General features: G+C 51.0%; 2 protein-coding genes across 2 annotated transcripts; both read left to right on the forward strand.

Annotated features, from left to right (window-relative positions):
- The first annotated feature begins 489 nt into the window (after positions 1-489).
- Positions 490-5,371, forward strand: KLK9 (kallikrein related peptidase 9). Its single transcript, XM_042970429.1, has 5 exons — positions 490-657; positions 847-1,003; positions 3,232-3,502; positions 4,649-4,780; positions 5,217-5,371. The coding sequence occupies exons 1-5, from the start codon at positions 615-617 to the stop codon at positions 5,367-5,369; spliced, it is 756 nt and encodes a 251-aa protein (XP_042826363.1). The 5' UTR covers positions 490-614; the 3' UTR covers positions 5,370-5,371.
- A 1,381-nt stretch (positions 5,372-6,752) lies between these two features.
- KLK8 (kallikrein related peptidase 8) lies at positions 6,753-12,635 on the forward strand. The gene is made up of 6 exons (XM_042970464.1): positions 6,753-6,879; positions 7,297-7,374; positions 7,853-8,012; positions 8,169-8,428; positions 11,119-11,252; positions 12,439-12,635. The coding sequence occupies exons 2-6, from the start codon at positions 7,305-7,307 to the stop codon at positions 12,592-12,594; spliced, it is 780 nt and encodes a 259-aa protein (XP_042826398.1). The 5' UTR covers positions 6,753-6,879; positions 7,297-7,304; the 3' UTR covers positions 12,595-12,635.
- The last annotated feature ends 1,623 nt before the right edge of the window (positions 12,636-14,258 follow it).

A 14,258-nucleotide genomic window follows, 5' to 3' on the forward strand; every position in this document is an offset into this window, starting at 1 on the left:
CTGCTTTGCTCAGTCTGTGTGTATCTTCCTTTCTCTCCTTCTCTCACCCCTGATCCTTCTATCTCTGTCCTTCTCTCTAATTCTTTCTCTCCCTTTCCCTGCCTTGCCCCCCATCCTGCCTGCCTCCTTCCTACCAAGTCTCTGTTCTTTCTCCCAGCCTCAGCCTGCTTTCCGGAAGGGCATCCTCCTGCCCAGGACACTGGTCACAGCTCACCACAAGCTTCATTCAAGATAAATTTGCTTCCACCTCAGGACCCAGCCTTAGGAATCATCTTCCTATCCCTCTTCCTCCTCCAGATCACAGGATATCCTGTATCCAGGTCCCACATCCCCAGATCATGGGAATGAGGGCTCCCCTCTCTGGAGATCCCAGGGCCCCTCCCTCATTCCACCAAGCCCTGCGGGGGGGGGGGGGTGGGGGGGGGTCTCCTGCATCACCTCCATTCCCAAGGCCCCCAGTCAAGGCTCCAGGGCTTCCCCCTCCTCCTGGGACATTTCTCAACCCAGATTAATCACAGGGGCGGCCCCAGAGAGGAGGAAGGAGATGGCATGGCTTACCTTAAAGAAGCACCCAGCGCCCCAACGCATGCTCAAGACCCAGGCACCCCGAGGTCATGAGGCTGGGACTCGTCTGTGCTCTGCTTTCTCTCCTGACAGGTGAGGCTCCTGCTGTCCATCCTGCTGCCTGTGCCCACGGCCCCCTGAGAGACCCCTCAACCCCTCCCCCGCTCTCCACACCCCCCCCCCCCATGCTTGCTCTTCTCCTTCCTGCTAGGTATCTCCCAGGTCTCCCCCAGCCCTCCCACCGTGATTGTCATTTACCCCTCTGCCTCCACCCCACCCCAGGGCACGGCGGGGCAGATACCCGAGCAATCGGGGCTGAGGAATGCCGCCCCAACTCGCAGCCCTGGCAGGCCGGGCTCTTCTTCCTCACCCGCCTCTTCTGTGGGGCTTCCCTCATCAGTGACCGCTGGCTGCTCACAGCTGCCCACTGCCGCAAGCGGTGAGTGACCAGGGCACCACTATGTGTCGACGGGGAGAGGGGGGGGGGAGGGGAAGGGGGGAGAGGATAAGGAGAGGGTGGGGGTGGGGGTGGGGTCAAGGGGCCTTCGGAGGGAGGGAGGGAGCTGTGGGCAGGAAGGATTTCGCCTTCATTTCTTTTCCCAAAAGCTCAACTGTTAGAATTGACTCTCCAAATTCTAGAGTCCCAAGTAATCTAATTATTGGAGTCTAAAATTTGAAACTCTTAGAAGCCTAGACTCTGACCCAGAAAAATCCAGAGTCTTGAGCTCCTGAAATCTCAGATCCATGAAATTCAGTGAATTGTAGAATCAGAGATTCAGAGAGTGGTAGAAACTTAGGAGTCCGGCTCTACCCCCAGAGGATATAATCACTCCAGCCACACTGGTAAGTTTACATTTTCTAGTACATGTATTACAAGAGTGAAAAAGAAATGATTAACATTAATGTTAATAATAGATTTGCTTTGACACACTCAAAATATTATTTCAATTTGCAATCCACTTTTAAATGTTTATGAATGACTGTTTAGTCTTTTTTTTTTAATACTACACCTTTGAAGTCAGATGTACGTTTTACACATACAGCACCTCTCAGTTCAGATGAGCCACATTTCAAGTGCTCAATAGTTGTATAGGATAGCACAACTCTAGAACCTTAGATTCAGTTTCTAGGTAGGTTCATTGAATATAGAAGCTCATGGTCCTAGAATATTGTATTCAGAGTATACTAGAATACTAAGACTTGCAGAATCCTAGAATCTTGCATCAAGAGAATTCTAGAAGCTTCTATTCATGAATGTCTAGAATCTGGTGAATTAAACATCCCAGAATGCTATCATTCCAGATTCTTAAAATCCCCCAGGTTTTAATTAACAGAATTCTAGAGTCTCAAACTATTTGAACCCTAGCTTCCCGAATTTCGAAAACCATTGATTTATAGAATTCTAGAGCGATGAAATTCATCTTATGGTCCCAGGATACTAGAATTCTAGGCTCTTTCAGTTCCTGATTTCACTCAGGTAATTTAACACACACACCCCCCCCCAGACTTTTTGATCCAGAGAAATCTAGAATGTTAGAACATTGAATTCATAACATTCTAGAACATAGAATTCTAGAGTTGTGAATTCCTAACATGTTAGAATCTTAGAATTCTAGAATTTAGATTCTGGGCATTCTAATGCCCAGAGTATGAGAATCTAAATGATGCAGTAATCTTTTCTATATTATCTCTGGAAAGGAGTCATTCACCTTGTTCCAATATTCTTCCCTCCAGGAATGAAGCACATGGGGTTGGTATAGAATGTTGTGTGGGAATTTCCCATCACTCATTGCTCCACGATAGGGTCTCTTTCAGCTCAGGTCTGTGCTTCAGGCTAGGAGAACAATGCTCAGATTTCAGCCCCAAAGACCAAGGAGAGAAGCAGAGATATGGAGGTAGAAAAGATTTAGGCATCGGGACGAGTTGGGGGGGATTGATTTCCCAGATATGGAACCAAGGCAATGAGGTGACAGAGAGTCAAAGATAGAAATAACACCTCATACTCCTTAAATCCTGAATTCTCAATCAGAAGCCTGGTCCCTAAGGTCAGAGGTCAGAGGCTGAGGAATGGACACATATACTCCCAGATAGTCCCCAGCTGTCCTGGGACGTGGACTGGGCTTGCAGTGAGAGAGCTTGAAGGTAGGCCTCAAGAAGACACACATTGAGGGTAAGGGATACGGCTACAGGAAAACCCTGAGTTCACAGATGACCCCTAACTTGGGGATTTTCCATTTCCCATCCCCCTCCATGAGTACACACACACACACACCAACACACACACAGAGCCACTCCCCGCAAAAGCCACCAGACCTGTGGGGGCAGGAGGTGGGGCTGTTGTTGTATGGTAGGTGGAGCCTCCATGTGCCTACACACTTCCAGGGGACCCAGGTCACCTTTAAGGCTCCAGGTGGGGCAGGAAGGAAGACGACTCACTTGGTACGGGACTTGGGAGGGGTGTGAGTTTTGGGGGGAGAGCTACAAAGGTAGAGGCAGATGAAAGGATGGAGTGAGGAGCTGGGGCCCAGAGAGGGTGTATACCTTGCTTAAAATCACACAGCACTCTGGGTCGTACAGAGATGATGGGGGCCCAGGGACAGTGTGTGGCTTGTGGAGCATCCAAGCTTGCTGGACACCCAGCTTGACCTCTGAGGCCTGTCCCAACAGGTATCTGTGGGTCCGCCTTGGGGAGCACCACCTCTGGAGATGGGAGGGTCCAGAGCAACTGTTCCGGGTCACGGACTTCTTCCCCCACCCTGGGTTCAACAAGGACCTCAGAGCCCATGACCATAATGATGACATCATGCTGATCCGTCTGCCCAGGAAGGCACATCTGGGCCCTGCTGTGCAGCCCCTCAACCTCAGCCAGACCTGCGTCTCCCCAGGCACCCAGTGCCTCATCTCAGGCTGGGGAGCCGTGTCCAGTCCTAAGGGTACAGTGTTGCTCACAACTCAATCCCTTGTGTCTCATGCTGACGGTCTGAATCCCCTCTGTTTCTCTGTCTCTGCCTTTTCATCTGATAGATAGGGAAAAATTTTAAGACGCTATAAATTGAAGGTGCATCATTACTTTACAACCACTAAGAACAGGGGGGAAAAAAGGTCCCATTAATCCTTGTATGACACCATTTGCTGGAAGACCCTTCCTGGATGTTGGAGATGTTTAAATGTGAAAATACATGCATCTTGGAATGGAAATGAGGTGTACAGAGTGACTCTCTCAGAGTCACCGATCAACAACCCATTAGCCATATTTAGCTTCCTCACATCAGTTTTCAGATTGCCTTGAAAAAACAGTCTGAATTTGTTACTGCCAACAACTAAAGCCTGGGAGATTTTACACAAAAGCCAAATTTCTGCGTTTGCTGGAAAAATTCAAAGAACTGGCAACGTTGGAGCCACATTCCCCAAATAGCGGCCATTGGGCAGAATCAGTGGAGGCTGCCTGCTTTGGGTTCTCTGGTTCACTATAGTGCCCCCCAGTGGCTGCTGTGGCTGCACAGTCCCCTCCACCTACTTCTATTTGCTTGTCAAGCCCAACAATGCCATCAATACCCCTCCACCCACTTCTATTTGCCTGTCAATATCCATATACATGGGTATATGTGTATCTATATGTGTATTTATATTATACATGCTGTGTCTCCCTGTCTGTATCTAATATCTTTTAAGTCTTTATCTCTGTCTCTGCCAATGACCATAAATATCTCCTCCCTTTATCTCACTGTCCTTGGCATTTCTGGGCCTCTTTCCCTCTCTTTCTTCATTGCTTCCTGAGAATCTCTTTCCCCTTAAGAGGTCTATCTCCTGGTATGGTCTCTGTTTTTCTCTGTGTATCATGTATCTCTTCTTGGTTCTTGACTCTCTGACTCTGTTTCTCTGGCTCTCTCCCTCTCCTCAAATATCTGTTTCTCTTTCACGCTATGATTTCTTTTTGTCACTGTGTCTTGTTTCTATCTTTGAGAGTCTTATGCTGTGGTTCTATGGGTCTTCCTTAGGGAAGGGTCTGGATGGAGGGGCTTCTGAGTGTGATGGGCACAACTGCTGATCCTCTATGGGTTGACCTCTTTTGCCAACAGTGCAGTACCCACTCACGCTACAGTGTGCTAACATCAGCATCCTGGAGCACAAACTCTGCCATCGGGCATATCCGGGCCACATCTCTGACAGTATGCTCTGTGCTGGCCTTTGGGAAGGGGGCCGGGGTTCCTGCCAGGTGAGTCCCACTCTGGGGAGGCGGGGAATGGGTATCTTGCCAGATTCCTGGGCCCTAGGGAATTAGGCAGTTGGGCCCCAGACTTCCTGGGTGAAAGCAAGTGGGGATCTGGGACACTTGGGTCTTGAGAGAAGATGGGGCCAAGACCAAGATTCCTGGATTTAAAGGGGACTGTGGGCCCAGACTCCAGGATCTAAAGAAAGAGGAGACTAGTCTTAAAGAACAGACTTTAAGTCCTGAGGGAAGAGGGGACTAGGATCCCAGAAGGCTGGGTGCAGGGTTGAGGTGAGGGGTATGAGCTTTTACTCCTGGGTCTGAGGGAGGAGGGACTGGCCGCCTGGACGCCAAGGTGTCAGGAGAGGAGGGCTTCCTGGGAGAAAGGTAATATCATGAATACACCCGCTTAACAGTTTCATTGCTCTTCTGCCGCGCACAGGGTGACTCTGGAGGCCCTTTGGTTTGCGAAGGGACCCTGGCAGGTGTGGTGTCTGGGGGTGCCGAGCCCTGCTCCAGACCCCGTCGCCCCGCCGTGTACACCAGCGTATGCCACTACGTGGACTGGATCCGAAAGACCATGGAGGACAACTGAGCTCTCGCGCCTCAGGACCAAGAGAGAAGGGTGGGCGCAGGGGAGCCGGGAATTGCCGGACTCTGGCCTCGGCAGCGCGGAGACGCACTTTGCATATTCAGGCTCCGCCCCCTGTTGGCCGACAGCGTCGAAAAGGACAGGGAGACACCTCCGCCCTGTAGCCCCGCCTTCTATGATGTCACCGAGAGCTGGCACCGCCCCCATGGAACAGCTTCGCCTAGGGCTCCGCTCGGGGAGCTCCTCCACCAGATAGCTCCTCCCCTCGGAGCTTTGCCCAATGAGACTTCCCCCTCTGGACCCCACCCCTTGTAACCCCGCCTCCTCCGTGAGAGATTCCACCCCCGTGACGTCAGGGGCGCGGCAGCTTCCCCCACTAGGGACTGAGGCGCTGTCGGGCTCCGCCCCTCATGGCCCCGCCCCTGGGCGTTTGAATCCTGGCGGGGTCCCAGCCTGAGAACCAGTGGAAGATTTTACAATAAACGCGCGTAGCCGCGCCTTCCGTCTGCCTGCTCCGTGGGATGAAGGAAGGGCAACGGGTGGGCGGCGGTGGGCAGACAGGGAACGGCCACCGTACAGTAATTCCCCCTAAGCCCCTAGCAGGTCCTGCCTAAAGTCTGTCTCCATCAGCCCTATTGCAGCAAGGCCGCTGGGTTCTGCTTGGGCTGGTCCCGTCTCCCCCAGGGGAAGGGGAAACCAGGTCACGGTGCCTCCCAAACCTGCCTTCCCACATCCCGGATCTCTCAGGGGGCAGGGGGCGGGGCCCGATCCGCCCTCAGAAATCGAGACCAAGAGGACTCACCTTCCTTCCATTCCGAGGTAGTGACAGCAGCCCCCTGCTCCCACAAGAACCCAGGCTCCAAGTCACTCCTTCTAAAAAGACTGAAGAATTCAGCCCCCAACCCCCTGCTCCCTCAGACCAAAAATTCACGCCTATATTATTCCCCTCCCCTCTCAGACCCAAAAGTTTGGGTCCCCAGCTCCCCCCAACCGTCAGACCCAGGAGTCCAGAACGCCAGTCCCTTCTCCCTCAGACCCAGAGTCCAGAATCCCAGCCCCCACTTCCAGACCCAGAGTCCGGGCCTCAAGACCCCTCCTTCCTCAGACCCAGGAGTTCAGACGCCCAGCCCCTACCTCCCCTGAACCCAGAGTCCAGGTCCCCGCCCCCCCCCTCCCCCCTCGGAGGCAGTAGTCCGCGTCCCCAGCCCTTTCTGATTCAGACCCAGGAGTCACAGCACTGAGGTCCTTCTTTTCCAAGCCCGAGGAGTTCCAGATCCCAGCTCCTCCTCCTTCAAGATTTCTCTTTCAGCCCCTCAGTTCCTTCTCACTCAAACACAGAGTTCCAGTTCCCTGGCGCTCTGCAGGCTCCAGAGGGGGAGGAGGCGGAGCAGGAGGCGGGGATTCCCAGTTAAAAGCCTCCAGAATCTAGTACCAGGCAGACGGAGCTGAAGTACCAGGGCCTCTTCCTCTGGGTCTGAATCAGTCGGTGACCCCGCCCCTTGGATTCTGTAAGGTGAGAGGCCAAAGTACTCAGACACAGGCATCAGGCCGGAGCCCCTCCTCCCCCAGGACTACCCCTTCCTCCTTCAAGAGTTAGGAATCTGGCCCCTGGCCCCCTTCTCCACCCCCCCCCCCAAGACTTAGGAATCTCAACTCCCAGTTTCCTCTTCCTTCAGATCCTGGAGTCCAGGACCCTAATTCTTCCATTCCTTGGAATGTAGGAATCCAGCCCCCACCTCCCCTCCTCAGATTCAGAAATCTGGGGTCTGCCCCCTTCTTCCTCAACCTAAGAAATCTGGATCCCCAGCCCTTTCCTCCTGCAGGACCCACAAAAATGGCTTCGGATGCGCCGCTCCCTTATTTCAAGATCCTCCTAGGATTTAGCTCTCCCCCCTCCTCAGGTCTCAGCCCTGCCTTCTCGCTCTCCCAGACCCCACCATGGGACATCCCCCAGCCGCTGCAGTCTGGATCTGGACGTTTTTGCTATTGGTGTTGGAAGCCTGGACAGGTGAGGGGGGCCTGGCGGGAACCTCGGGAATGCCACGGTGGGTGCTTGTGATGGCATGGGGGCGGGGGGTGTGAAACACACGATCACGTGTGGGAGCTTCTTCAGGCTTTCCCGAGGGCGGATGGGGGCACACACACATGGCAGCAGGCAGGAGTGCGTCAGGTCTTGCTGCCTATTGCATGAGCACACCAAGCCTGCAGGGCTGCCTGCTGAGGGGCGCAGATACGCACGGGAGTATACGGGCGTGTGAATGCATGTGGAAGCATGCTTGGGTGTGTGACTTCGTGTGACTCATGGGCTTCAATGAGTGTACGGGTGCATCTGTGTGGCAAGCCAGGGACCTCGCGTGTGAGGGTGTGTGGACATGTGAGGTGGCAGGCAGAAGACTTGCTGTGTGTCTGTTTGAACCCATAGTGGCTTTCCTGGCCCCTCCACTGCCGCAGGGGGTGGTGATCCAACCTTCTCCCTCCTGCTGCAGGACACTTGAGGGCACAGGAGCCCAAGGTGCTGGGTGGCCAGGAGTGTGAGGCCCATTCACAGCCTTGGCAGACAGCCTTGTTCCAGGGTGTCCGGCTGCTATGCGGGGGCGTCCTCATCGATGACAACTGGGTCCTCACAGCAGCCCACTGTAAAAAACAGTGAGTTTTTGCCTGGGGCAGAGGTGGGCTGGGGCCTGAGGGGAGGGGCAAAGAAGAGAGCTGGAGATTGAGCTTCTGAAAGAGGAGGGTTGAGGGAGCAGGGGGCCAGGGGTTCATACTCCTGCCTGGGTCCCAAACTACTCTCCACCATTACAGGAAGTACACGGTACGCCTGGGGGAACACAGCCTGAAGAAAAAGGACAGTTCAGAGCAAGAAATGGCTGTGGCTCAGTCCATCCCACACCCCTGCTACAACAGCAGCAGCGAGGACCACAGCCATGATCTCATGCTCATCCGACTACGTGGTCAGGCATCCCTGGGGCCCCAAGTGAAGCCCATCAACCTGGCGGATCACTGCCCTCAAGTTGGCCAGAAGTGCACCATCTCGGGCTGGGGCACCGTCACCAGCCCCCGAGGTAGTAGGAGGCAGAGGAGAAGCTGGCTGGCCCACTGGACCCCAAGCCATTGGCAAAGCTCTGGCTTCAGAAGGAGATAGAGAAGGGACAGTGATTGTGAGTTTGAGACTCACAGGTGGCCCATGTTGGAAACCCCAAAGATCAGAATATTAACAGGAGTGGTGGGAGAAAGAAAGCAAAATAGCAGACTGTTAGAGCAGGTTCCCAAAAAATGAATGGATGCATGAGTGGATGAAAGAATGTATGCCTCTTTTATGGTAGAGAGTGCCATGTTATGAGAACTTTCATAGCACAGCGTCTTATATAATCTTCTTAACAGGCTTGGGGTAGATGGGCTCCTCAGTGGCCCAAGAAAACAGGCTCCTACGATCTTCTCCCTCCTGAACCCACGACTCCTGGCACCAGCAACTCTTTTTCTTTACACCCAGGAGTCCAGGCCCTTCCTCCCCCAAGACGCATAGTCTAGTTTCCAGCTCATTCCTCACTCTGGACCCAAAAAGTCTGGACCTCCATTGAAGCCCTCCCTTTGGGACTTCAGAGTCCAGACAGCTCCTCACCCTACGTCACAGTGAAAGAATTGAGGCTCAGCTCAGAGAGGCGTGTGATTCACCAAGAAGCAGCAAAGCCAGGACTCAGGTCCCTGCCTGTCTGGCTCTTACTTCTAAGGAGACAAGGGACACTGGAAACCCACTGGCTCATGAATCAGTCAGGTCAGTTCACACCATGCTCTGCCCTTTTTTCTGGGCAAGTCCCTTTCCATCTCTCGGCCTCACTTTCCTCATCTGCAAAATAGGGATAATTGACCAATAGATTTTTTTGAAGTTTATTTATTTTATTTTTGAGAGAGAGAGAGAGAGAGAGAGAGAGAGAGGGAGGGAGAGGGAGGGAGAGGGAGAGAGAATGAGTAGGGGAGGGGCAGACAGAGAAAATATCCCAAGCACACTCAGTACTGTCAGCAGAGCCTGATGCGGGGCTCAAACCCATGAAACATTAGATCATAACCTGAGCAGAAACCAGGAGTTGGACACTTAACTGACTGATGCACCCAGGTGCCCCTGACCAATAGATTTTTAAGCTCCATAAGGGTTCAGGTTAAAGCTCTTTTCTTCATGGTGCATTCCTAGTGCTCAGGATGGTTCTTGGTATACAGTAGGTACTCAATAAATATTTGTTGAATGAATGCATGGATGGCTCAATTATGGATGAATGAATGTATCCCTCTTTTAAAAAGCGATTGTGAGTTCAGATGTCTTACAATCAATGAGATTGTGAGTATACAGCTTCTGGAGAATGGAGGTGCCAGATAGAAGTTTTTTCCCTTCAAGTTTATTGCTCAAAGGTTAATAAGAAAGATTAATTCCATTTTCTTTCTTTTTTAAATTGAAGTATAATTGGCACACAATATTCTATTATTTATTTTTAATTTTTTTAAATTTTATTTTAGAAAGAGAGAGTGCAAGCTAGGAAGAGGGGTGGGGGTGGGGAGAGAGAGAGAGTCTCAAGCAGGCTCCATGCTCAGTGAGGAGCCTCGTTCAGGGCTCAATCCCACGACCCTGGGATCATGACCTGAGCTGAAATCAAGAGTTGGACACTCAACTGACTGAGCCACCCAGGTGCCCTGCAATATTCTATTAGTTTTGTGTGTAAATATAATGACTGGACATTTGTATACACTGAAAACTGATCACCATAATAAGTCTAGGTACCGTCTGTCACCATACAAAGTTGTAACAATATTATTGACCATATTCCCCGTGGTGTACATTACATGGTTAATTCCACTTTTAGTCATTAATTCAATTTGTTTGTAAGCATCTGGTAGTCCCAGCTGCTGTATTGTGTGAAGTCCCTATCCTATGGATTTGCATGCTAGGTGGGGAAAATAGACAATAAACAAAAATACATATAAAATGAATTATTAGGTAGAGTTAAGTGATATAATGAAGTATCATGGAGAGTTAAGAGGATAGGGAGAGATAGAGGGGTGGTGTCTTCATTAGAATGGTCAGGGAAGCCTTCTAAAATGAAGTGACTTTTGGGAGAAGTAGGATTTAGCTGAATTGGGGTGGTCTGGGGATGGGAAGATTGGAGAGACAGGGTCATAGGTGTCACAAGGGGGCACCTCCATGCCTTTCAGTCACTTGATCCTTAATTTGCGAATGACTTTGGGATGGGGCACCTGGGTGACTCAGTTGGTTATAAGCATCCAAGTCTGAGTCTCAGCTCAGGTCTTGATCTCAGGGTTGTGAGTTCAAGCCCCACATTGGGCTCCACACTGGGTGGTGAAGCCTAGAAAGTACGAAAGAAAGCAAAAAAGCAAGAGGGAAGGAAGGAAGGAAGGAAGGAAGGAAGGAAGGAAGGAAGAAGGGAGGGAGGGAGGAAGGGAGGGAGGGAGAGAGGGAGGGAGGGAAGGAAGAGGAAGAAAGGGAGGGAGGGAAGGAAGAAAGAAAATGACAGGACTCTGGGCAAGAAACAGAAGGTAAGTTCCAACAGCCTTTCTCTAGATGTTGGAAAGGAAACTGCAGGGGCCATAGCTTTGTTTAATGTGGCGAGACGTGATGTGCCCTGCAAAAGGTGTCAGAAAACCCTCCTGTGCAGCCATGCATGTACAGAAGGGAGGTTAGATTCACCTAGGGACTGAGGGAAATGGTTACTCTCTCTCTGGGAACTTACAACCTCTGCCCCCTCAGAGAATTTTCCTGACACCCTCAACTGCGCAGAAGTAGAAATCTTTCCCCTGAAGAAGTGTAAAGATGTCTACCCTGGGGAAGTCACAGATGGTATGATTTGTGCAGGAGACAGCAATGGGGCCGACTCATGCCAGGTGAGTGACTTCTGAAACCCCCTTCTTCCCTTGGCCTTCAATGCCCATGGAGGCTTGGGGCTTGGCATCAGGGGAAACTCAAAGAGTTAGCACCCAGAGAGGTTATACTCCATCTCTAGAGTGGGAAGCAGGTTCAGAGAAGGCCACACTCTCCCTGCAGGTCACACTGCACAGGGATCAGGAACGCTAAATTGTTGCTATCATTTTCTTGGGAACTCTTGTCTTCAGGATAGGGTGCAGACAGAGGAAGGGATAAAGGGAGCAAGAGGAGATGTCCATGAGGGAAAGAGTCTGAAGCTAGAGGGTGAGCAAGCTCCCTGCTCCCTTCCGCAGGAATTTGTGAGGACTCTATCACTGACCAGCTAGCTAGCCACCTTTCTTTGGGACTTGATTGGGTTTCCTAGCACGGTGGCCTTCTCCTATGATTTGTTCCTTGGGAAGCAATACTCTCTTGCCAACTGGCCAGAGAATGGTGCCACTGACTTTAATCCTCCCTCAATGAGCTCCCCATCCCCAAGATAACAAATCTTGGGATTTGCCATAGATGTAACAGTCGTTCTTATTTGGCTGCAGTTTCAGTCTTCAGGGCTCCCCCAGCTTTGTCTCCCTCATGGAAGTCCCACCCCCTTTGCTAATGATTGGTCCCTGAAGACAATGCTTCCATGCTTTCTTTCCCATTGGCCAGGAATGAAATCATTTCCATCAGTGTCCTCCCAGGAAATCTAATCTCTCAGGATGGTTCCAGTTCCATAGAGACAAAGATCTCTTCCCAAAAGACCCCACCATTGCCCCTTGCACGTGTGCGTGTGTGTGTGTGTGTGTGTGACCACAAGAACTCTGCTCCTTCCCTCTCTTTGGTAACCGGATTCAAAGATCTGTTCGCCACTGGCAGGAACCAAGACATCAGCTCAGTCCCCTCCATGTAATCCTCACTGTTTTCTTTCTGACTTGGACGTTTGAGACATCATTCTCTTCCCTCTTTGGTCAGGATGTCCCCCGTTGCCCTTGCACACCCAGTGTGTGTCCCAGTACATGAAGCCCCACCTTTCTCTGTCACCATTGGTCCCAGGATACAATGCTCTTATCCCTATTGGTTAGAGGAACCAATCAGCTACAGAACTAGTACTAAATGTGGGATGCAGCAGGGGATCTTAGGTGAAAGTATTCTCTTACTCTCCCCTTCCAGGGAGATTCCGGGGGCCCGCTGGTGTGTGATGGTGTTCTCCAAGGCATCACATCCTGGGGATCAGACCCCTGTGGGCGGCCCGAGAGACCTGGTATCTACACCAACATTTGCCGCTACTTGGACTGGATCAAGAAGACCATAGGCAGCAGGGGTTGATGCTAGGACAAGCTCTGGACCCACTTCAATAAACTCACAACTCAGCCTTGCTCCTTGCCTGTCTGTGCTTCCTCCTTGCTGGGAGGGATGGAAAGACGGGGGTCTGCGCCTTGCTGGGACACTTGATGGGTGGTCTACAGAGATCAGGACCACCCCCACCCCATGGCCACTCTGGCTACCACCATTGCCTGGAGTGACCCCCTTTATTTCTGGAAGGGCTTGGAGGAATGGGAGGTTAAATTCAGGGGAGATGACACACAAGGATTTCCAAATATCCGATGGGTTGGCCTGCAAAAGACAGATTTGAAAGAATTTCTTTTTTTAAATTAATTAATTTATTTTGAGAGAGAGAGCTTGTAAAAGTGGAGGAGGGGCAGAGAGAGAGACAGAATCCCAAGCAGGCTCCACCTTGTCAGTGACGTGGGGCTCGAACTCACAAACCATGAGATCGTGGCATGAACCGAAATCAAGAATTGGATGCTTAACTGACTGAGCATCCCTAGAAGAATTTCTGTTTAGTTGTTGCAAGCAGCTAAAGTGTTTCTAAGTTTTGCAGGGAGAGTTCCCCTTCCCCATTTTAAAAATTATAAGAGGGGTGCCTGGGTGGCTCAGTCAGTTAAGTTTCCAGCTTTCACTCAGGTCATGATCTCACGGTTTGTTGAATTCAAGGTCCACAGCGGGCTCTGTGCTGACAGCTCAAGCCTGGAGCCTGCTTGAGATTCTGTGTCTCTCTCTCTCTGCCGGTCCCCTGCTCGCACTTTCTCCCTCTCTCAAAAACAAACATTTAAAAAATTAAAAAAAAAATTATAAGATATGTAAAGTGCAGGAAATACACGAATATGCACCTATGGAACTACCACCCAGGTGAAGAAATAGAACACGGACAGCCCCCAGAAGTCTGGGAGACAGATTATTTTTCCCCCTTAGGAGAAACAGAAATCTTTCTCACAGCTTAGAGCTTTTCTGCTGTGGTATGAGGAAATGAGTCACTTCATTGAAGGTGCCCAAACTGAAGTATGGAGGAAAAGAGATTTGGAGGGAGTTTTCATTAAAGCAGAGGCTAAATGTAAGTCGTCTTGAGAAAGATGTGTGTGGAGTGGGTAGTTATTGTAAGGATATAAATAAATTGCAACGGGGGGGGCGGGGGGGGGGACTAGCTCCACTCTATCTCATCTCCATGTATGTTTCATTCCTTTCTTGCTACCAACCTCTAACTCATTTATTTGACTCTCTGACGCCTTTCTCTACATGCTTCTGCATTTTCATGGTGCTGGCTCCCTGGTGCGCTTATCCAGTCTCTCTCCTTACTTCATAACCGCTGAACTTCACCTATACCTGCCACCAACTGCTTTGTTTCCCGGGGATTTCCCACATGGTATACCAATCGAGAGAATCCCATTGGTCCAGGTCAATTTTTCTCCTTCAGCCACATGATACGTTATTGAATGGCCAATGGTTTGACTGCATTCTGGTCAGGTGACCAGTCCCATCCAATCAGTGGCTATGTGGAATCAGGGGCTACTAGTAGTCTGGGACGTGGGCTGTGGGTGGAGCAATTCTCCGCAAGGGGTGTGGATGTGCTGGATGTCTTGCATGACACACATCAACCCCTGTCCTCCGTGAAAGTCCCCGAATACCAGAAATCCTGAGGAAGTCTTTCATGC

Source organism: Panthera tigris, chromosome E2 (genome assembly GCF_018350195.1).
Source record: "Panthera tigris isolate Pti1 chromosome E2, P.tigris_Pti1_mat1.1, whole genome shotgun sequence".
Taxonomy (NCBI): domain Eukaryota; kingdom Metazoa; phylum Chordata; class Mammalia; order Carnivora; family Felidae; genus Panthera; species Panthera tigris.